This window comes from Lupinus angustifolius, chromosome LG15 (genome assembly GCF_001865875.1).
Source record: "Lupinus angustifolius cultivar Tanjil chromosome LG15, LupAngTanjil_v1.0, whole genome shotgun sequence".
Taxonomy (NCBI): Eukaryota; Viridiplantae; Streptophyta; class Magnoliopsida; order Fabales; family Fabaceae; genus Lupinus; species Lupinus angustifolius.
Genome location: NC_032023.1, coordinates 12,562,887 through 12,587,429, shown reverse-complemented (window position 1 = coordinate 12,587,429; position 24,543 = coordinate 12,562,887). Strand labels below are relative to the sequence as shown.

The window sequence follows — 24,543 nt, the reverse complement described above, 5'->3', positions numbered from 1 at the left end:
TACTCCTACATATCTCTAATTGCAATAGAGAAATCAAGGCTACGTAGTTCTTTCAGAAAAAAGTTGACTGGTTGATATCTTTTTTTTTTCTAAAAAAAATAGGATAAGATAACGCGACTTGATTTAGTTAAGTTGTTTTGAAAGTGTCAACTTAAGGTAACGCGACAGAGAACTAGTCTCAGAGTGCATTACCTCTCATTGATTTAATTAAGAAAATGTCAATTTAAGGTAACATGACAGTGCAAAAGTCCCATAGTGCACTACCCGTTATTAATTTAATTTGGAAAATGTCAATTTAGGATAATGGGATAGGGCACGAGTCTCATAGTGCACTACCTCTCATTGATTTAATTAATAAAATGTCAATTTAAGGTAACGTGACAAGGCACAAGTCCCATAGTGCACTACCTCTCATTGATTTAGGTAAGTTATTTTTGGAAAGGTCAATTTAGGGTAACGCGACAGGGCACAAGTCCCATAGTGCACTACCCCTTATTGATCTAATTTTGAAAATGTCAATTTAAGGAAACGCGACAAGACACAAGTTTCATAGTACACTACATCTCATTGATTTAATTTAAAAAAAACTTCATGTTGCATTTCTATGTGTATATAAACATTATTATTGATTTGTGAAAGATAATTAAATAAATAGCATACATAAATAAATAAAACAGAATAAAAAATCAATTAAATAAATAAAAACGAAATAAAAAATAATTAAATAAATAAAAACGAAATAAAAAATAAAAACTAAAAAACCTAAAACAGTAGCTAAGATGATACAATTGTTTAGTGGTAGTGTCACTGCCATTTCTCTTTAGTGCTTGTGGAAAATGAAGAAGATGATACAATTGTTTTTTATTCTCCCTTCTCTTATTATCAAGTGTTTTTTCTTTCCAATTGTGTCTCTTTCACTTTCAAAAATTAGGGTTGTCTCCTCTCTTTTTGTTGATTCCCCCCAATTGTGAGTTATTAAGTTAGGTATTATATAGGGGGTGGGGATTAGGGTTTTTGGTTGGGCTAAGGAAAAAAGCCCAATCGCCACAAACATTTGGAATTTTGATTTCCCCCTCTTTTTATTTTGATTTTTTTTTACCCCGGTCAAAATTAGGTGTTTACAGTTGTCCCTCTTTACTTGCCTTTCATTAGATAACAGGAGCGATGAACTTTGATAAAGTTATCATGGTGAGAAGGAAGTAAAGATAAAAAAACCAAATTTTGACTGGAGAATAACACACAGAGGAAAAAGCCTCAAGCTCAAGCACACAACATAAGCTCGAGGTTAGTGGCTAAAGAGCTCACGAGTCCAAAGGTTGAGGGGTCAAAGCACAATCACGCAACTGTTGAAGGGTCGGGGTGCAAAACGATAAAAGAGACCACTGAGGGGTCGAAGCACAATCACGCAATCGCTGAAGGGTCGAGGTGCAAAAGGATAAAAGAGATCAGTGAGGGGTCAAAGCACAATCACGCGACCACTGAGGGTCGGGGTGCAAAAGGATTAAAGAGAACACTGAGGGATCGACAATCACGCGACCAATTAGGGGTCAAAGCACAATCACATGACCACTGAGGGGTCGGGGTGCAAAAGGATAAAAGAGACCACTGAAGGGTCAAAGCACGATCACGTGACTGCTGAGGGGTCCGGGTGCAAAAGGATAAAAGAAACCACTGAGGGGTTATAGCACAATCATGCGACCGCTAAGGGGTCGGAGTGCAAAAGGATAAAAGAGACTACTGAAAGGTCGAAGCATAATCATGCGACCGTTAAGGGGTCATGGTGCAAAAGGATAAAAGAGACCACTGATGGGTCAAGGCACAATCACACAACCACTTAGGGGTCGGGTGCAAAATGATAAAATAAATCGTTGAGGGGTCAAAGTATGATCACGTGACCGCTGAGGGGTCGGGGTGCAAAAGGATAAAAGAAACCACTGAGGGGTTAAAGCACGATCATGCGACCGCTAAGGGGTTGGGGTGCAAAATGATAAAAGAGACCATTGAGGGGTCGAAGCACAATTATGCGACCACTGAGGGGTCGGGGTGCAAGAGGATAAAAAAGATCGCTGAGGGGTCAAAGTACAATCACGCGACCGTTGAGGGGTCGGGTTTGGAGAGAGACCACGAGAACGCACAGATAATAAGAAACTCTGGGTCAAAATTGGATGAGACCACTTGGGGTCGAGACATAATCACGAGACTACTGGAGGGTCAGGTGTGAAGGGAGACCACGGGAACGTATGGATAATGAGGAACACTGGGTCCAAAATAGGATGAGACCATTTGGGGTCAAGACACAATCACGAGACCAACAGGGGGTCAGGTGTGAAGAGAGACCACGAGAACGCACGGATAATAAGGAACTCTGGGTCAAAAATAGGATGAAGCCACATGGGATCAAGACTTTCGGCTATGCGTGTATATGATGATGTGAATGCAGATGATGCATGGGTAATGCGAAGATGTTTGTGGTGATGCATGTATCAGGGGTTACACATATGTGATTAACTTGATTATCATTATGAAGTTTGATTGACATGAAACCATAATGCTTCCTCGATATACAACAACTAATCAAGTCGATATTGACCACATCATCTCCTTTTTCTTTTTTGGAATCTGCTGGGGTCTACCTTTCTTCCTTACTGAAAAATACATCATTCGTTCCTCATCGATATACACCTTGAGACTTAGTTCCATTGGGTTTTGTTCGCCTGAATCAATAGTGAAAGACAATATCATAAGAGTTATCTAATTATGCAGTTTGAACATCATATTTGTATAACTTGAGACTTATCTAAGTGAACATGCAAACATCAATGTATAGTTGGGAGATGAATAAATTTTCTTCTATTCAAGGAATTTTAATAGGAAGATAAAAGGATTATGTGTTATGAGAGGTACTATAAGTTACAAAATTTTGCAAAAATTTTGCCCCAGTATAAGGTATTGGCTCAATTATCAATTGACCTCCTAAGATGGTCGGATAACTGGACAATCGTGCTAGCCTTGTTCGGTACTCCCAATAACTTCATATTTCATCTCATAATGCCATAAACTTCTACAATTCCAACTTGATGTGCAAACATAAGGAGGATTTTGGCTTACCCCAATAGTAGTAGACTTTCAAGATAGTCGCCTTTTCATTGCCCTAACTTTTGTTTAGGTTGCCCTTTTGAGTTCTCAACCTAACGAGCTTTTCATTCATACCCTAATTTTTGCTTAGGCTGGCCATTTTTGTTTTCAACATAATGGGCTTTTCTTTTATTTCAAGTTGCTATTTATAGGAATAGACACTCTTGATTGCGTCATTATTCATAGGTTTAGGTAAAACATTTTCATCCATGTTTTTTAAAACTAGAACCAGTCACAAAAAATTTCAAATTTTTTGCCTAGTATAAGATAATTGTTCATTCATCAATTGCTCTTTCGAGATAGCCGAATAACCGGACCACTATGATGGCTTTGTTTGATTCTTCACAAAACGTCTTACACCTTCCGACATTGCTCAAAACTTCTATGATTCTCACTTGATGCACAAACACGTGAATGGTATTGGTTCGCCCTTAGTGTGACAGACTGACAAGAAAGAATGCATTTTTTTCCTAACTTTTGCATGGGCGCCCTTTCAGGTTTTCAACCTACCAGACTTTTAGTGATACCCTAATTTTTGCTTAGGTTACTTTTTCAATTTTTTCAATCTAACGGTTTTTTTCCTTTTTTAGGTATGTAATCTCTTAATTGCGTCTATGATCACAAGTCTGAGTAAAACATTCTCATCCATGTCTTGCAGGATCAGAGTCATCCTTGAGAATGCATTCTTGACAATCTAGGGACCTTCATGGCTTGAGATCTATTTTCCACGAGCATCTTCTTGATTTTGGAGGATCTCTTTAAGCACTAAGTCCCCAACTTCGAATTTTCTAAGACTAACCTTCCTATCAAAAGCCCTCGTTACTCTACCTTGGTATAATTGACCATCGTGCCAAATGGATGCCTACCTTTTCTCTTCAATCATGAGCAATTACTTTTACTTGAAGTTAACCCATATCGGCTCTTCTTGCTCTGCTTTCATGAAGACTCTTAACAAGGGAATTCTGCTTCTATGTGCGAAACAACTTCCAACTCGTACATTATTGTTGTCTATGATGCTCCACATATTGTTCCATTAGGCATAACTTATGACTCACAACCGTACCATTGATGAAAACATCAACATGAGGATGAGGAAACCATATTTCATATTTGCTTTGTTCAAATTTCGGTAGTTCACCCATATTCCTAGTTTCCCTCGATTGCTTCATTGCATCTTCTTTTAATCATCAGCCCTCTTCTCCATCGCCAACTCAATGAGATCATTATCAGGTATCACAAAAGAATCAATTGATAAATGTTCAAGTACCCTATAACTGGACAAAGTCTCTACAAAATTATGATACATTTGTTGATTTGTGAAACGTCATGGAAGAAATGAGACACAAAATGTGAAGAAGATCTTGCTCCTAACCTTGGCACGATTTTGATGAAGACACCAACATCACCAAAAAGAAGAAAAGGAAGATGACTTATGAAGACAAATGAAGATAAAGCTTCAAGACATTAGATTAAGTCTTTGTAAGTACTTCTATCCTAAACTCTTAAGTATATACAAGTATAAATGCTCAAACTATTTTTTAGAAAATGTGAGACACTTTTAAAAGACTTAAAACATTTTTCAAAAATAGTGTGTAACAGGTTACTTCATTGAGTAACAGGTTACATGTGTGAGAAAAGAGTTATCCAACTGAAAAACTGATTTTTGAAAGCTGAGTAACCGATTACTCAAAATAATTTTTAAGTATCTGTTGGACAGAGAGTTTGAGTAACCGATTAATCAAAGTGAGTAACCGATTACTCAATGTAAAATTCAAATTTCAAGTGGACAGAAAGTTTGAGTAACCCATTACTGAGAGCTGTTGGAAGTGTTTTTCAGATTTCAAAGTGAAAGGTTTTCACTCCAAACGAAATCTCTTCACTCCAAACAACTCATACACCTTCAGAAACCTTCAAAGGGTGTTTGTAAACTCTATATAAAGGCTCTAAACTCTCACACAAACAACACACAACTTTCATACAATTTTCTCTCAACTCTCAAAAGCTCTCACACTTTTTCCAGAATTTATCTTTGAACTTTTTGCAACTTGTTCTTAAACTTTCAAGTTAATTTTGCAAAGTTGCTTCAAGTGTTTCAAAGACTTTTACAAAGAGCATTATATACTTCTATATATATTCAGAGTTTGGATTGCAAGTTACATAAGTTTCATACTTGTAAAGGCAATCTGCCATAGTTGAATATTCTTCATTCTTGTAAAGAATTCTTTCTTTCACGGGGTGTGAAAAGAAAGGGGAATAGATTCACTTGGAAAGGTGTTTTCCAAGGGTATAAGAATTAGGGAGTGTGTAAGGTACATAGAGATCTCGGGGTGAGATATTGTAATTACAACTCATAATTCTTAGTGGAAAAATCTCTTGTGCGGCAAGAGTACTGGATGTAACCTTCGGTGGACAGGAAGGTGAACCAGTATAAAAACTCCTTGTGTACTCTCTTCTCCTTATCTCTTTCATTTTATTTCCTATTATTTTCTGCATATTGTTCCGCTGCACTTTAACTTTGATTTTGCAGAAAAATCGGACATTATTTTAAGACAACTAATTCACCCCCTCTTAGTCGCACTATGATACTTACATAAATTACATTGACACTCATGAACTTTAATGAAATTATACAAATCTTCCTTCTCTTTTTTGTACTTACACAAACCACTCATATTTATATACGTACATTACACTAACCTCATTTGCACGAGAAATACATGTAATTTTTTAAACAAAAAAGATGTGATGATTGTAATTAAAAATTAAATAAAATATGATATACTGTGGAGACAGTCTAAATAATATAAGAATCAAGGTTTCTTCATTATTTTTGGTTCGTTACAAAATGCATCAATAATTCTAAGGAGATATTGGTTAAATCATTCTTATATTATTGTAATTAAATAAAAATAATGAAGATGTATTGATTCATATACTATTTGAATTTTTCTCTCCAATATAACATATTTTGTTCAACTTAATTGTATTTATCAGTATTTTTTATTTAAAATATTGTGCTTATCTCTCATACAAATGTAGTTAATGTAATGTATGTATATAAATTAAGGGGTTTATGCATATATAGGAAAAAGTATATGATTTATGCAATTTCACTAAACTCATGAAGTTGAGTGTAATTGTTAGGAGTGACACATTGAGTAGAACAAGAAACTCAATGTGGTATTTAAGTCATGAGGCTCTCTCACCTAATAGACTAGTTTTTTGTGTTGGACTCTTATCATGTGCTTAAATCCTAACAATTGGTGCTTTCAATATGGTTGTTTGTAAAGGTATGGACGAAGGGTAAATATATGAGAGTGAAGATGATAAAAATTAATGAATGGAGATGAATCATTAGATAGTCATGCAAATTCACTAAGATATCGTTTCAAGTACCATAAATATAAGTCCAAAGAAAATTCAAAGCATATGAATTACAACATAATCAAATAATTACTATGCAACTATGTCAATCATCGGCTCAGATCGTCAGTTCTTTAAAACTTCATTATCTTCATCTGGAAGGATGACATTGTTCATGAACATGTTATCTTCATCTAAGGCACTAATGAAAAGGTGGAGATAAGGATCAATGATAGAACCCTTCTCATTTTTCCATCATATATGTTGATTCCTTCTTTTTGTAAATTGTTAGCCTTCATTGTTGTTCGAGCTCTGGTATTGAAAATATGACTTTGATTAGCGTTGTTCCAATTCTGAATTTGTAACTCTCAAAGAGTGTGGTTTTGAATTATTGAAACTATTTCCATTATCGAATGAAGAACTTTCCACATAACATGTTGACCACCCACAACTGTTTTCTAGGGTTATAACCCCTCTAAATCATGTAGTGGTTGACGACAATCATAGAGAGAGCATACTGATCCCACAATATGATTGTATATGTTATGTTGATAATTCATGGTCTTCTGATATATAGAATGAGACGTTATATAAAAGATCTAAAAAACATATGATAATATTAGTCATTTCACATATGTGTAAGTAATGGATGTATAGCTATGAATGCACTTTACATAAGTGATACAATGAATGTTGTAGTGATATGAATGTTGCGCGAATCCTCTATTTTCTTTTCTTTTTCTTCCAATTTTTTTTTGGATGCAACATTCATGAAATTGAATGATTCTAAGACTAACCTTCCTATCAAAAGCCCTCGTTACTCTACCTTGGTATAATTGACCATCGTGCCAAATGGATGCCTACCTTTTCTCTTCAATCATGAGCAATTACTTTTACTTGAAGTTAACCCATATCGGCTCTTCTTGCTCTGCTTTCATGAAGACTCTTAACAAGGGAATTCTGCTTCTATGTGCGAAACAACTTCCAACTCGTACATTATTGTTGTCTATGATGCTCCACATATTGTTCCATTAGGCATAACTTATGACTCACAACCGTACCATTGATGAAAACATCAACATGAGGATGAGGAAACCATATTTCATATTTGCTTTGTTCAAATTTCGGTAGTTCACCCATATTCCTAGTTTCCCTCGATTGCTTCATTGCATCTTCTTTTAATCATCAGCCCTCTTCTCCATCGCCAACTCAATGAGATCATTATCAGGTATCACAAAAGAATCAATTGATAAATGTTCAAGTACCCTATAACTGGACAAAGTCTCTACAAAATTATGATACATTTGTTGATTTGTGAAACGTCATGGAAGAAATGAGACACAAAATGTGAAGAAGATCTTGCTCCTAACCTTGGCACGATTTTGATGAAGACACCAACATCACCAAAAAGAAGAAAAGGAAGATGACTTATGAAGACAAATGAAGATAAAGCTTCAAGACATTAGATTAAGTCTTTGTAAGTACTTCTATCCTAAACTCTTAAGTATATACAAGTATAAATGCTCAAACTATTTTTTAGAAAATGTGAGACACTTTTAAAAGACTTAAAACATTTTTCAAAAATAGTGTGTAACAGGTTACTTCATTGAGTAACAGGTTACATGTGTGAGAAAAGAGTTATCCAACTGAAAAACTGATTTTTGAAAGCTGAGTAACCGATTACTCAAAATAATTTTTAAGCATCTGTTGGACAGAAAGTTTGAGTAACCGATTACTCAAATGAGTAACCCATTACTGAGAGCTGTTGGAAGTGTTTTTCAGATTTCAAAGTGAAAGGTTTTCACTCCAAACGAAATCTCTTCACTCCAAACAACTCATACACCTTCAGAAACCTTCAAAGGGTGTTTGTAAACTCTACATAAAGGCTCTAAACTCTCACACAAATAACACACAATATACAAGAGAATACATACAACTTTCATACTATTTTCTCAAAAGCTCTCACACTTTTCTTAGAACTTATCTTTGAACTCTTTGCAACTTGTTCTTAAACTTTCAAGTTAATTTTAAAAAGTTGCTTCAAGCGTTTCAAAGACTTTTACAAAGAGCATTATATACTTCTATATATATTCAGAGTTTGGATTGCAAGTTACATAAGTTTCATACTTGTAAAGGCAATCTGCCATAGTTGAATATTCTTCATTGTTGTAAAAGAATTCTTTCTTTCACGGGGTGTGAAGAGAAAGTGGAATATATTCAATTCTTTCTTTCACGGGGTGTGAAGAGAAAGGGAATTGATTCACTTGGAAAAGGGGTTTTCCAATGGTATAATAATTAGGGAGTGTGTAAGGTACATAGAGATCTCGGGGTGAGATATTGTAATTACAACTCATAATTCTTAGTGGAAAAATCTCTTGTGCGGCAAGAGTACTGGATGTAACCTTCGGTGGACAGGAAGGTGAACCAGTATAAAAACTCCTTGTGTACTCTCTTCTCCTTATCTCTTTCATTTTATTTCCTATTATTTTCTGCATATTGTTCCGCTGCACTTTAACTTTGATTTTGCAGAAAAAGCGGCCATTATTTTAAGACAACTAATTCACCCCCCTTTTAGTTGCACTCTGACACTTACAAAAGTTGCTTCAAATGAATGCTTAGAAATGACAAATATTCTAGTACACCATCATGATATTAGAATATTTGTCATTTCTCCCAACTTTTGGATCTTTGAAAACATATTTTACGTGATCAAGCTAAGATAAACATTAGGAGTAGATGAAATGAAATAATAGAATAGAAACATATAACTTATATAATAAACTCAGAATCAATACAAATAATAAGAAATGTTACACCATAGTCCAAAGACGTGAGTTGATTAGCCTTCCATGAATGATGCTTTGAACTTCAAGTGTTGATCCAAGAACAAGCTCCTAGATCATATCTTCTCCGACTCCTATTCCTCCGAATTTCTAAAAGGAGAAGTAAAATACCTAAGCTAATTTAAATCTAATGCACTAATGAAAAGGTGGAGATAAGGATCAATGATAGAACCCTTCTCATTTTTCCATCATATATGTTGATTCCTTCTTTTTGTAAATTGTTAGCCTTCATTGTTGTTCGAGCTCTGGTATTGAAAATATGACTTTGATTAGCGTTGTTCCAATTCTGAATTTGTAACTCTCAAAGAGTGTGGTTTTGAATTATTGAAACTATTTCCATTATCGAATGAAGAACTTTCCACATAACATGTTGACCACCCACAACTGTTTTCTAGGGTTATAACCCCTCTAAATCATGTAGTGGTTGACGACAATCATAGAGAGAGCATACTGATCCCACAATATGATTGTATATGTTATGTTGATAATTCATGGTCTTCTGATATATAGAATGAGACGTTATATAAAAGATCTAAAAAACATATGATAATATTAGTCATTTCACATATGTGTAAGTAATGGATGTATAGCTATGAATGCACTTTACATAAGTGATACAATGAATGTTGTAGTGATATGAATGTTGCGCGAATCCTCTATTTTCTTTTCTTTTTCTTCCAATTTTTTTTTGGATGCAACATTCATGAAATTGAATGATTGAGCATTTGAATGCAAGTAACACATTTTTGTTCTTTTTTTTACACATGATATAGTTATATATGCTACTATGAAATGATTCTCTTTTTAAATGCATGGCATGCATACGAATGTTATAATATTTTTTTTTTATTTCTGCTTTTAATTAGTGCATGATATGCATGTGAATGCCATGATTTTTTTGTTTTTGTTTTTTTTACATGCATCTAGATGCTATTATGATTTTTTTTTCTTAAGTGCATGATATGCATGTGAATGCTATAACGACATGATTTGTTTATTTTTTATTTATGACCACATGCATGATTGTATGATATGCTTGCGAATGTTTGTAATGAAATTATTATTTTTTGTAAGCCTTCCATCGTGGCACAAGAATACCGAAGTGTAATGGTACCTTAATTCACTTAGGCTCATGTGATGGTGAGTCACTTTATGAGTGCGGGATAGAGGTTTTCTCGACTTTATGCCGAATAATATAATAACAAATGAAAATTTGCATACTCCCGTGTCCTTCATAAAGGTGTTGGATCCTACAATGTTTGTTCGGTCTAAAAGGTCAAACCCTAGGGTGAAGTTCTAATGTCCATATATGCAGAACTTTGATGGTATTAGACTTTATCTAGGTCCCCGGACTATCGTCACTAGTGGAAGCTGACAACCTAGATATCATAAATATGACACGAAGATGTACGAGACACCATGGGGCCCATATTTGTAGTACCCAGTAACAATCTGAGTGATACATCAGCGCAATATTGAAATGTGCACGAAGGCACAATGACGGTAAGCCAATGTATCCCTAATAATAGGTAAATAGGCCTGGTAGACGGCCGAAAGTAACCATGCATGATAGTGAAGTGTGTGAGGGAGTGTACAAACCTTGATAACACAAATGGATAAAAACCAAAAATAACCCCAGAACCTGTACACGCCATCAAAACACAAATTCTATATACAAGACTTATTTACAAATAAGTAATAAAAAAAATTAATAAATAACAACAACAGAAAATGGAACGATAAAAATTAAAATAATGAACTAAATATCCACATAATTAATGTTATAAGGCCTGACTCTCAGCACGTCCCCTGTGGAGTCGTCATTCTATCGCTACCCCGCTTTCGTGGATGCGACAAGAAAGAAATATGCAATTAAATACAATGGAGTCATCATCGATATTTTTTTAGAGGGAAAACATGAAAAACCCATTTTTGAAAATAAGGTTGATTTGCTCAAAATAAAAATTGAGTTCGGAAGTCGGTTATGGATGAGGAAGGTATTAGGCACCTCATATCGTCCGTTATAAAAATGGTACCTAGGTTGTTTTGTGGATATTTATTCAAAACATTAATTTTACCATCACATTTATTAAACAAAATAAGGAAAGACAAAAACATTTTTTATTTTTTTGTGTCTGACATGAAAATAACTGCTCCTACGTATCTCAAACTGCAATAGAGAAATTAAGGCTACGTAGTTCTTTCAGAAAAAAGTTGATTGGTTGATATATATATATATATATATATATATATATTATTTTTAAAAATAGGATAAGATAACGCGACTTGATTTAGTTAAGTTGTTTTGAAAGTGTCAACTTAAGGTAACGTGACAGAGAATAGTCTCACAGTGCACTTCCTCTCATTGATTTAATTAAGAAAATGTCAATTTAAGGTAACGCGATAGGGCACAAGTCTCATAGTGCGCTACTTCTCCTTGATTTAGTTAAGTTATTTTGAAAATGTCAATTTAGGGTAACGCGACATGGCACAAGTCCCATAGTGCACCACCCGATATTAATTTAATTGGAAAATGTCAATTTAGGGTAACGCGACATGGCACGAGTCTCATAATGCATTATCTCTCATTGATTTAATTAAGAAAATGTCAATTTAAGGTAACGCGACAAAGCACAAGTCTCATAGTGCACCACCTCTCATTGATTTAATTAAGAAAATGTTGATTTAAGGTAACGCGACAGGGCACAAGTCCCATAGTGTACTACCTCTCATTGATCTAGGTAAGTTATTTTTGGGAAGGTCAATTTAGGGTAACGTGACAGGGCACAAGTACTATAATGCACTACCTCTTATTGATTTAATTTTAAAAATGTCAATTTACGTTAACGTGACAGGGCACAAGTCTCTTAGTGCACTACCTCTCATTGATTTAATTAAAAAAACTTCATGTTGCATTTCCATGTATATATAAACATTATTATTGATTTGTCAAAGATAATAAAATAAATAGCATACATAAATAAATAAATAAATAAATAAGCAGAATAAAAAAAGCAATTAAATAAATAAAAAAGGAAATAAAAAATAATTAAATAAATAAAAACGAAATAATAAAAAATTAAAACTAAAAAACCCAAAACAGTAGCTAAGAAAAAAAAATTAGGGGTTAGGGTTAGTATCGCTGCTATTTCTCTTTAGTGCTTGTGGAAAATGAAGAAGATAATACATTTGTTTTTTATTCTCCCGTCTCTTATTATCAAGTATTTTTTTCTTTCCAAGTGTGTCTCTTTCTCTTTCAAAAATTAGGGTTGCCTCCCTTTTTTTTGTTGATTCCCCCCACTTGTGAGTTGCTAAGTTAGGTATTATATAGGGGGTGGGGATTAGGATTTCTGTTTGGGCTAAGGGAAAAAGCCAAATCGCCACAAACATTTGAAATTTTGATTTCCCCTTCTTTTTATTTTGAAATTTTTTTCCCACAGTCAAAATTAGGTGTTTACAGTCGCCAACCGACTTCTATAGTCCACTTAAAAACCCAATTGCGGCCAATCCCCTTGGTCGCCAATCGGCTTCTACGATCCACTTAAAAAACCCAAGGGCGGACCAAGTCCCCTTGGTCACCAACCGACTTCTACAATCCACCTAAAAACCCAAGTGCCGACCAACCCCTTGGTCCCTAACCAAACTCCCCCCAGGACATCCACTAGCCCCGGCTCCAACCAAGTTGGTTAAACCTTTTTAGGCTAAACCATATTCTGGTTTAGCATATCTTCATCAACATTAATTAGGTTAACCCTTTTTAGGCTAATCCACATTCCAACTTAGCATAATTTCATCAAGATTAATTAGGTTTAACCTTTTTAGGCTAAGTGAACTTCTAGTTCAAGCTTGATTAAACTTTTTTAATTCAAAAACTCGACTGGTTATAACTTCATATTGAAAAACACTTACGATTTAAAAACATTACCAAGCTAAGGATACATAAAGATCGACAAATTGAATAAACAAACAAGAAAACTTCCATTAAAAACTCGGGACTCCCAGTCCTTACAAGTACAAAAAGAGAAAATTACAAACGAAAGCTAATCATGGGGTTGCCACTCCCCCTTGGTCGGACCTAGAAGTTTTCCCTTATTTGAGCCACCTCCATTGGATGGCATTGGAAGGCCGGCCTCAGTAGCCCCACCTCCCCTAGGAGGAACCAATAGCTCAATTTCACCTACTCCCCCTCTACAACCATCAACCTGCTAGTGGGAGTCACCCGAGCATCAATCCTGGTCCAAGACCAATCAAGACCAAGAAAGACCAGGCCTACCAAGGCAAACGCCCACCCTTCCACAACCACAATGATGGCCTCCTCTTCCAGCTTATGATAAGCTTCCCTCAGTTGGACCAGCTCATCAGACATGCGAGCAATTCCAGCGGCACCAGACTCGGCACGAGCATCTAATACCTACAACTTTTCCCCAAGTTACATCTTCTCCTTCTACACCTGCCCAAGGCGCTCCCCCATAACGCATATCTCCCTCTAGGCGACCAACAGGTTCTACCGAGCCTGTAGAGCTGCCTCATGTGCATCCTTGACTTGGAGGTTCACCATCAAAAGGTGCTCGGCCACCGCGTTGCTCTTCTTTTCAAGGACTTTGAGATATTCGACATGTACCACTTCTGCAAGACGGCATGGACCTCTTCCCTAACCCTCTCCTCTAGGACCCCTTCCAGATTCAGGTAAGCAGAAACGGAGGCCGACAATACCGAAGCCTCCATCTATCTTTTAAGAAAATTAGAAAAAGACATGGTCTTCATCGTGTCGATCACGCCTTGGTTCAGCAAGCCCTCGTCCACAACTTGAGAGATCAGGAAGATAGAAGACATCTTGGCAGACTTCGCCTTCCCTTTGCCCGCCACCACAGATTTCCCTTTGCCTGACCTAGCCAAGTTGGCGGGTAGAGCAATTTCAGCACCTGTCTCCGCCCCAATTAAGTCCACTGGGAGAACTACCTTTGAGATCGGAGTAGGGTGTTCCACGACTGGAGGCCCATTCGGTGGAGGAATTTCTGATCAATTAGGCAGACTCTTTTCCCTCTATGGGACGGTAACCTCCATTGAGTATCCAACAGATCGGGCAGGTGAATCATACCGAGCTTTCGTGCTGGCCTATGAACTCTTCCTCTTTAGAGCGCCTTTTGAAGCAGTCTAGTCTAGTTGGCTTGATCCCCCATGATGGCTACTAAAAAAATATCAATTAGATAAGTTAATAGTAATTGACAGACCACACACGAGGTTCGATGATCGAATACATACCTACCGAGTCCTCAAAAGTATGGTCATTTAGACTAGTTTGTAACACTCAATGGTCTGCTCCTCCCAGGAGTCCAATTGTACATAGTCAAAGCTAAACGTCTTGGCGAGCTTATGATGAACCTCTCCATTCTAAGAAAACGGGAACTGAGGGCGACCATCACGCCCGTAAGCCCAAGTATGTTGACTTCCACGTACTTCAACCTAGAAGAAGTTATTTTTCCAGTGTTTCACCCATCCCTTGAAGGGGTGGAAGAGAGCACGACCATTTTGGGACTGAAGCGACGTCCAACCCTTCCTCCCCCTCTGATTTTCATCTTTGTTGGTATTGTGTCTCACCCACAACATCCAGAAAAAGAGGTGAAGAGTGCACGGCCGCTCTAGGACATCACAAAAAAATTTTAAGGCCCAATGAACCCCAAAGAGTTGGGATGTAACTAGGAATGGGCCACTTAAAGGTGGTGTAAAACCTGCACGTAGCATTTGTTAAAGGAGATTCTCACCCCAATCCGCCAAAAGACATACTCGTACATGTAAAAGTTGTAATGGTTTTGGTTCTCGACCAATATGTTCTAGCACACTCGCTCTTGGTCAGTTAGTCCATACCATATGACGTCATTACGAGGGCGGATCAATATCTCTACAATAGGTTTATGATCCAGCATATAAACAGTAGGAGAAGCCATCACTTCACAGTCCACCCACCAATAGGGGGTATTTGGACTTTTCATCCTCTCCGGGATGACCGGCCGACCAGCACGATCATCGTAGTTACGACCCATAATTAACCTATCACTAGAAGCAGCATCAGAATTGTCATCAGGAATCAACCCTCCATCGTCCATCGGGAATTAAAAAACGGACTAATAAACAGAAGGATAAGGAGTTACCGAGTAGAAGCGGGTTCTGAAGACAAGCTAGCTCGGCAGGAATACTTTGCAAGGTCAGGTGAAAATGACGAAGGAATGGGTCCCCTATTTATAGAGGAGAGTTGGACTTGGGCCCCACCCATGGCCCATCCAGAAACGATATATGGTTTGTCCAATAAAACTCAAGTGCAATCCAACGGTAACCCTAGAACCAACACGTAAGAGAGGAAACGATCAGACCTGTCAAATAAACATCCCCAGACCTCCAAGAGAAACGTCACCTCACCCACCACGTGTCGGCGAGGGCAAAGCATAATCATAACCTACCCTACGCCTATGGGTTGCTGATGGGGCCACCATCAACTTAGACATGTTGAGTCGAGCTAGAGCGGGTAAATAGACCATGACGATTATCTTCAAACCCAAGTAAAACGTCCAGTATGGTGGATCAGAAGACCATTGGGCGACCGCATCGACATCCCAGACCATTATAAATCCACCAGCATGCCTCAAGCCCGGGCATACCGATAAATTGAGGGAAACTTTTCCAGCCTGGATAATCTAGCCACTCAATGGCAATACCCAAATAAACCAGGTACAATGTTGTCTCCAATCAAGTCCCGAGCTACCCCAGTCCGATGAGAGTAAGATGCCACGTGGCAGCCTAGTCATCCTGGGTCACCCCACATTTCCGAGTTAGGCCAGGAACATTAGATTGGGCCTACGGGCTTGGCTTCAAGGCCCAAATCATGTCTACTTTGGGTCTAGCACATGAAGACCTCGTGCGCCACCACCGACCGCCCAATCTGGTCAATGGGCAACGTACACATCAGTTGCATTGCTCCTATAAATAAGGGAGTATTTTATCTCTAATATATTATTTGCTAATCACTTCTCTCTCTACTTATACTTTGCATCTCTATCTTTCTAAACTCCTCTTGCTTAAGCGTCAAAGAACATTTTATGTTACTTCTCCCGATGGGTCTACAACAACAATAAGCATCAACTCCATTTCTTCTTCATCAACTCACCCAATTAGACTCAAATCATCCGGTTTACCCCCCAATTCTATACCAAAGAACACTTAGGTTTTACTAAAAATGAGGAGAGAGATCTATCTTTTTTTCTTCCGAATTTGAATTGGAAGATATTACAATGAAGAATCAGTCCTATGAATTTGATGGTCAATTTGATTAATTAATACTTATTTATTAATATATTTTTTATCTTTTGGAACATTTTCTTTTATTGAGAAAAATAACAAATTAATTTTTTTTTATGGAAATGAAAATATTACTTGAAAATAAAAATAGAAAATGTTTTTCAACACCACAAGAAGCAACAAATGTAGAGTTAGTTTTATATTGATACCAAGAATAGCATATATATATATATATATATATATATATCACTTCATATATTCTAAATTATAGGAATAATACTTAATAATTAAATTTTTAATTTAAATTAGACAAATATATTCACAGCACCAAGTACAAAAAAATATATTCACAACACCAAAAAAATATGTTCACATCTTCTTTTTTACAATCAATTATACTTTATGTACCTTAAGCTATAATTAATCAAAATTGACCATCAATTATACTTTAATATGACTATAGTTTTTTTCCAACCTATCAAAATCTCATGCCATATAAAATATAACAGTATGGTAGTGCATCCAAGTTTGTGACACAGAGGGATAATACCCTAGACATTGAAACAGGGAATCAATTTCCAACTATTGTAACAACCCAACATTTCAATTTAGACATTGAGATCTGAACTTGATTAATAAAGTTTTCATGCTGATAAAAAAAGACATTAACATCTGAAAGATTTAACAAGAATAATAAAACTAAGCCCTTTCTCCCCTAATTCTCCTTGCAAGTTGAATATCTTTGGGCATAATAGTAACCCTCTTAGCATGAATGGCACACAGGTTAGTATCTTCAAAAAGCCCAACCAAATAAGCTTCCGCCGCTTCCTGAAGTGCAGAAACTGCACTACTCTGAAACCTGAGATCAGTTTTGAAATCCTGAGCAATCTCACGAACAAGACGTTGGAAAGGGAGTTTACGAATCAGAAGCTCTGTGCTCTTCTGATACTTTCTGATCTCACGAAGTGCTACAGTTCCTGGCCTGAACCTGTGTGGCTTCTTCACACCTCCGGTTGCCGGAGCGGATTTCCGGGCAGCTTTTGTTGCCAGCTGCTTCCTTGGCGCCTTGCCGCCGGTGGACTTGCGAGCGGTTTGTTTCGTACGCGCCATCACTGAGAAGGGATTGAATTGAAATGGAGAGTGTGAATGTGTAGTGTTGTGAGAAATAGAGAGGGAAATGAGGGAATTTATAGTTGAGAGAGTTTTTGAAATTTTAGAGGTTCGTATTTTAAAGTGGTGCGGAGGATACTGATTTTGGGTTTTGAAATTTTTTATTTCGGCTATCCGTGTACATTGAATTTGAATATTGTGATTGGTTAGTGTGTAAAACACACGGATGGCCATCCTTCATTATTTTTCTTTTGCCAAAACTTCGATGCTTTTCTTTATTCCTTCGTTGTTTTTTTATTCAATTTTCAATTGAGTCCTGTCTTTGCAAGCGGGCAAAGAGAAAAACAACACTACATTCCTCATACTATTCCAATTACTTAATAAACTATCTCCTTAATTTATCTTTTTAAATCAACATAGTATTTGATAAATGTTTTTTTATATTTTCAAATAAAACTTTTAGAAATAATATAAATAAGACATATATCAAATACTGACTCAATCTAAGGAGATAATTAATCTCCCAGTGTACTGAGATATTTTATTCTCTTCTAATTATCTATTAATATTTTTTATTAATCAATTATGATTATAAGATTTTATTTTATAAAATTATTATTAATTAAAAAATGGGAGAGAATTCACTTACTCTAAGAATAAGTTTAAAAATTTTATTCCGCATCTTGTCTATTAATTTTAGGGAAATTGTTTGAATCAGTGAGTTAATCTAAATCATTATATTTCTATAGAATTAATGGCTACGATATGAAATTTTTTTCAACTTACTCTTAAAGTAAGAATCCTTCTCTTAAAAAATTATATGAATATTCAACTAAAATTTTCCATAAATTCACTTCATCTTCAATTTGAATAAAGTAAAAAAATGTGCATCCTCAATACATTCCGATATTTTAAACCAAAGAATTTGTGATACTTCATTTTTGAAAACAGGAGGGGCAAAGCCACTAAAATTCATTCCGCAACTAAAATCATAATATATATCATATTTAATTATTTTCTATAAAAAATATTTTCAAAAAGGTAAAGAAAAATAAGATATTTATCATAATTTTAATAACATAATTATATAACTTATCTCATGTTATGAAAAGATGTTTTTGCTCTAATTTTATTTATTTCCACATTATTATTACTACATGAAAGTAGGAAAAATAACATTGCCATCATTTTTCATATCTAAATAATGAAATTATGCATTCTAGTTGTCTACCATTCTCATACCATGTTCAGTGGATCGGCTTTTTTCCCGGTTCATGCCCATTATTCAACATACAGTGACAATGTTCTTCATTTTATGGTTTCTTTTATCAACTAGGTTTGAAAATAAGTCCACAGTTAAGCCAACAATTTCTAAACCAAGATTTCTGAAAATCCAAGTACCAGTTACTACAACAAACCTGAAGATTTCACAAGTAACACAACTCTTAGAAGTTACCAAAATCTATCTAATAACTATTCATGAAAGAACTTAAACTGCCCATAAACCCGAAATTATCTAAGAAGGAATTCACAGTGTAAAAGTTCATGAGCGCGAATTTTCAATAATATAATAAAAATTCTTAGATGCATATAAATATTGGAGTTAATTATACTAACACCCCTAAGTTTTAGTGAAATTACACAAACCACTCTTTATCTTTCTACATCTACACAAATATCCCCTAGTTTTTTATACTTTCGTTAGACTGATTACTCCTGCCTGAAAAATAAATGTAATCTTTTAAACAAAAAATGTGATAAATGCAATTAAGTTAAACAAAATATAGTATATTGTGAGAAAAAAATCCAAATAATATACAAATCAATGTATCTTTATTATTTTTGGTTATAAAATGCATAACAATTCCAAAGAGGTATTGTTTAAATCGCTCTTATACTTTTGTAACGAACCAAAAATAATAAAGAGATATCGACTCGTATATTATTTGGACTTGTCTCCACGATATACCATGTTTTGTATAACTTAATTGCATTTATTATATTTTTTGTTCAAAAAATTACACTTATTTCTTGTGCGGAGGTGGTTAATGTAATAAAAGCATAAAAAATAGGGGTTTGTGTAGGTATAGAAAAGTGAGAGGTGATTTGTGTAATTTCGCTAAAACTAAGAGGGCGTCCGTGTATAATTTCCTCTAAATATTCACATTAAAGGGTCCAAGGGCAAAAGGAAATAAAATAAACATCACAATCACTCCCTTAATACAAACAAGTAACAACCTACTTAAGAAGGCAAGAATGATATCCAATGAAAGAAAAGCCTCTTATCAACTCTGTGCCCAGCACATAGTTCACATGACATGACACAGACACCAAAAAAGCAAGCAATGCAAAAAAATAACTTTGCAATAAAAAGCATATTTTGGACTTAGAAGCATTTCCTGTGGACAATTGATGGGCCAGACTCATCATATTCACCCTTAGATATCCACATCTGAAAAATCAAAACATATTTTTGAGTTCCATATAAGTGCCATAAAACCAGAAATAGGATGTTTATGATAAAAACAATCACCTGTTGGAAGGTGCTGAGGGATGCAAGGATTGATCCTCCAATCCAGACACTGTATTTTCTTTCTGGTGGAGCCACAACCTTAATCTTCATGCTGCTAGGTGCAAGGGCACTGATCTCCTTGCTCATACGGTCAGCTATGCCGGGGAACATAGTTGACCCACCACTAAGAACAATGTTGCCGTAGAGATCCTTTCTGATATCTACATCGCACTTCATGATAGAGTTGTATGTGGTCTCATGAATTCCAGCAGCTTCCATTCCGATCATAGATGGCTGGAAAAGCACTTCTGGGCAACGGAACCTTTCAGTTCCAATTGTGATAACTTGTCCATCAGGAAGCTCATAGTTTTTCTCAACTGAAGAATTGCTCTTTGCAGTCTCAAGTTCTTGCTCATAATCTAAGGCAACATATGCAAGCTTCTCCTTCACGTCACGAACAATTTCCCGCTCAGCTGAGGTAGTGAACATGTACCCTCTCTCGGTCAGTATCTTCATCAAAGAATCTGTTAGATCACGACCGGCAAGATCCAAACGAAGGATGGCATGAGGGAGTGCATAGCCCTCGTAGATTGGCACAGTGTGACTCACACCATCACCAGAATCCAAAACAATACCTGGAGAGAAATTGATTCAGGGATAGAATGATGTAATGACAAAGTACGAATTGAATCATATGGATACAAATACAAACCAGTTGTGCGACCACTTGCATACAAGGAGAGGACAGCCTGGATTGCCACATACATGGCAGGCACATTGAAGGTTTCAAACATGATTTGGGTCATCTTTTCTCTGTTGGCCTTCGGGTTGAGAGGAGCCTCAGTTAAAAGCACCGGGTGCTCCTCAGGAGCAACACGCAATTCATTGTAAAATGTGTGATGCCATATCTTTTCCATGTCATCCCAGTTGCTGACTATACCATGTTCAATGGGATACTTCAGAGTCAGAATACCTCTTTTTGATTGGGCTTCATCACCAACATAGGCATCCTTTTGACCCATCCCAACCATAACACCAGTATGGCGAGGTCGGCCAATAATACTGGGAAACACAGCCCTAGGAGCATCATCGCCAGCAAATCCTGCCTGTACACAGACTATCAGAGGAAATCATTCATGAATCGAACCAAGACTAACAAATGAATATGCACACAACCAAGGGCAGAACACGAGTTGTGGAACAAGGGGGCCAAGATCGAAGAATATGAGATTTATATGTAAAGAAAATTTTCAACTCTCGAATAAAAACATGGTGAAGGAATCAACAATGGTAAAGTCTACATTCAGAAACCAAGGGTGTGTTTGCGAGATGAATTTTGGAAGGAAAGGAGGGGCTTGAAAGCATGAAATACACTTGTGAGAAGGCTCCCTCCAAAAATCAACTCGCGAAAACGGATCCTAAGTGTATGACACTTCAATATATTACATTAAATACACAACAAATATAGCATAGAAATTTCCTTTTTTTTATTCCTTAACCAATGCATTCTCTATAAACAATTACTCACAAAGGAAATTAGAAAAAGTAGACATAAAATGACTTCTGAGTGTTTTTTACAATCTAACCAAATTATAGATGTGAACATGCAAAAAAGACACACAAAAATGGATACTCATACTGCCAAGAGACTTTCTGACTTCAAATAAATACATTATTAATCAAGATAAAAGATTTGCAAAAGAGAGGGACCAAAAATGTAATTATATATAATAACATTAACAAAATACAATAAATTGGGAGTGACCATGGCATGCAATTACCCCTTGGCTTTGCCACTGGACACGACAAAACAGAACTACGAAGTACTAACCTTCACCATTCCAGTTCCATTGTCACAAACGAGGGGTTGAATATCCTCAGCATCAGCCATATTTTATCAACCTACATTAGGCAAGAAAGAGTGTCAGCACCAACAAGGATGTATTACAACCTACAGAACCTAGACTTTCAAGATTAAATTTACTTCAACCATATCATATTTACATGAGAAATGGCATAAGTACATTACAAGTTTACAACACAAAACAATAGCAAGAAACCAGGGGAATGAAATGATTTGGTACTGCACAATATACTTAATTAACTAAATTAATTACATAGATAAATTGAGGTTTTCAAAGAAAGGAAACAGCAAAGGTACATAAATTGATAAACAAAGGAGATGACCCTTTACAATTTTCAGGTAAACCGCCAAAAAATATATGCCAGTGGAAGATATTCACAATCAAGGGTGACCCAATACACAAGGCTCCCACTTAATGATGTCTAGGAAGGATAGATGTACACAATCTTATCCACACAAGTGAAGAGGCTATTTCTAGGATTTGAACCCGTAAACTCATGGTCACTAAGCAACAACCTCACCGTTGCACCAAACTCACCCTCAATGTTGCTTATAAACATGGGAGGAGACTTAAGAGCATGCAAAACTTGTAAGTTGAAGCTCATCAATTAGGATGTACTAAAACCTAAATTTCCTCCAACTCAGGAATATAACTGACTTAAACTCTGAAATACCATATGATGTTCTATCTAAAAGAAAGGAAAACGATTTTAAGAAGAAAAAAAAACCAGATCAGACAATAAAGCTTGCCAACAAATCAACAAAACCACAAACTTTTTGAAAATAACAGCTATCTACAGACATTAATAATTTAAAAGATTTTTTTAGTTCAATAAGATCCTAGATCTTGGGCTCAGAAGAACAGAACCAAATAGATATGTATCACAAAAACCATGGATCAGCTGAGTAATTCAGAATCTAACTCCATTTCAGACATATTAGATTAATATATCAAATCATATAAATAACATTTATCAATGTATGTAGCAATGAATAGAGAAAAAATAAAACATTATAAACAAATCTAAGGTAAGCATTCGATACTGCAAAAAAAACATTAAAAAATGAACAGCAAAGCAATAATCTAGAAGTGAAATATAACAGAAGCAAAATGAAGTTGATAAATAGTGGAATAAATATACCTTGAAGTAGAGGAAGAAGAAGTGGGAATAGATCGAGGTTAACCAAAGCCAAGCTCTAAAAAAAGAAAATGGCTTTGGCACACTCTCTCTACTCTGTGATAACAGAGAAGTAGAAGGGTGTATATATATACAATGTGGGTCTCGAGAGAAAAGTTTTCAAAATTACTCATTAAAAACAATTAATTTCACTCACATACAATATTTTTTAAGACTATGCTCATCTTAAGGAAATGCAATGCACTTGAAATTGGAAGTTTTCTTTTATTTAATCAACACTTTGTCTAACCTTATATCTAATAATGTTATGTTTGTTTGTTGTTACTTAAAATAATCGTTGATACTTTATCTATTTGTCATTCTAGCTATCCAAGGGTCTTAGATCATTTATATCATTCATACTTGAAATTAGAATCAAGATGGGAACATAAATTTGAAGAAAAAGGAATTGAAATTGGAGGATAGGAGAGGGGGAATGATTTCAACCACAAGAAAAGATAGATAGGGTGACCTGGCTGACAGCTTTTTTACTCAGCTTCAGCTACGGTCCACACTCTTTATGTGTTTCTTTTTTATATTCATTTTCTAAATATTTTCGATCACTGCATCGTGCCCTCCATCATCATCGTTTGGTGTTGAAACAGTTGCCATCATCATTTCCACCACACCACCGTTTCACCACCAAGTACCAACAACGAAGGATATTTTTATACCTTTCACTTTTTTTCAATTTGTGATATTGTGTATCACACTAGCAAAACAAATATTTTCCCAATAGAAAAAGTGAGTTGTAACTCCAAGTGAATTAACGCACCCTCAGTCATGGACATTTTCAATCACAAAATAGAAAAAATTTAAATTTTGTCATTGGCACTTACTAAGCCCTAATGTTGGTTGGTCATTTTTTGAAGACGCAAAGATAATCTGACTATAAATGTTGATGTCTTTGAACCTGAATCCAACTTTAGACCCAATGAAATATAGTGCATACTAGAGGTATCAAAAAGGTTATCTTGGCCACGTTAGCTCGCCAAAACCTAAAAATTTATAGGACTTAGGTATCATTTTAGGTAATTTTTATTAAATGTGGGCTTTTTAGCCCGGCCCGATCGGACTATATTAAAACTGGACTTATCCGGGCAGGTATGGGTTACCAGCTTTTCCTCATTTTTTTAATCTTTTTTGGACTTTTGGTTTGATAATAAACCTTAAGTAAAAATTATCTTACAAAATAACTTATAATAAATATTATGTTATAAATTTGAATAACAAATATATTAATGTCTA

The 24,543-nt window shown here is 35.8% G+C and overlaps 2 protein-coding genes across 2 annotated transcripts; both read right to left on the bottom strand.

Annotated features, from left to right (window-relative positions):
• Nucleotides 17,215–17,811, bottom strand: LOC109328297 (histone H3.2). Its single transcript, XM_019561701.1, has one exon. The coding sequence runs from the start codon at nt 17,739–17,741 to the stop codon at nt 17,331–17,333; it is 411 nt and encodes a 136-aa protein (XP_019417246.1). The 5' UTR covers nt 17,742–17,811; the 3' UTR covers nt 17,215–17,330.
• On the bottom strand, nt 19,961–23,389 carry LOC109328295 (actin-7-like). Its single transcript, XM_019561699.1, has 6 exons — nt 23,260–23,389; nt 22,085–22,155; nt 20,966–21,359; nt 20,275–20,888; nt 20,032–20,193; nt 19,961–19,976 (listed from the first exon to the last, which is right to left on the bottom strand). Exons 2-5 carry the CDS (start codon nt 22,142–22,144, stop codon nt 20,128–20,130), a joined length of 1,134 nt encoding a protein of 377 aa, XP_019417244.1. The 5' UTR covers nt 22,145–22,155; nt 23,260–23,389; the 3' UTR covers nt 19,961–19,976; nt 20,032–20,127.

Excerpts from the sequence above, each read along its gene's own strand:
- LOC109328295 (XM_019561699.1), bottom strand. The coding sequence starts at position 22,144 with ATGGCTGATGCTGAGGATATTCAACCCCTCGTTTGTGACAATGGAACT. Across the intron at positions 21,360-22,084 it reads ATGGAACTGGAATGGTGAAG|GCAGGATTTGCTGGCGATGA; the intron begins GTTAGTACTTCG and ends GTCTGTGTACAG. Across the intron at positions 20,194-20,274 it reads CCCTCAGCACCTTCCAACAG|ATGTGGATATCTAAGGGTGA; the intron begins GTGATTGTTTTT and ends TTGATTTTTCAG.
- LOC109328297 (XM_019561701.1), bottom strand. The coding sequence starts at position 17,741 with ATGGCGCGTACGAAACAAACCGCTCGCAAGTCCACCGGCGGCAAGGCG.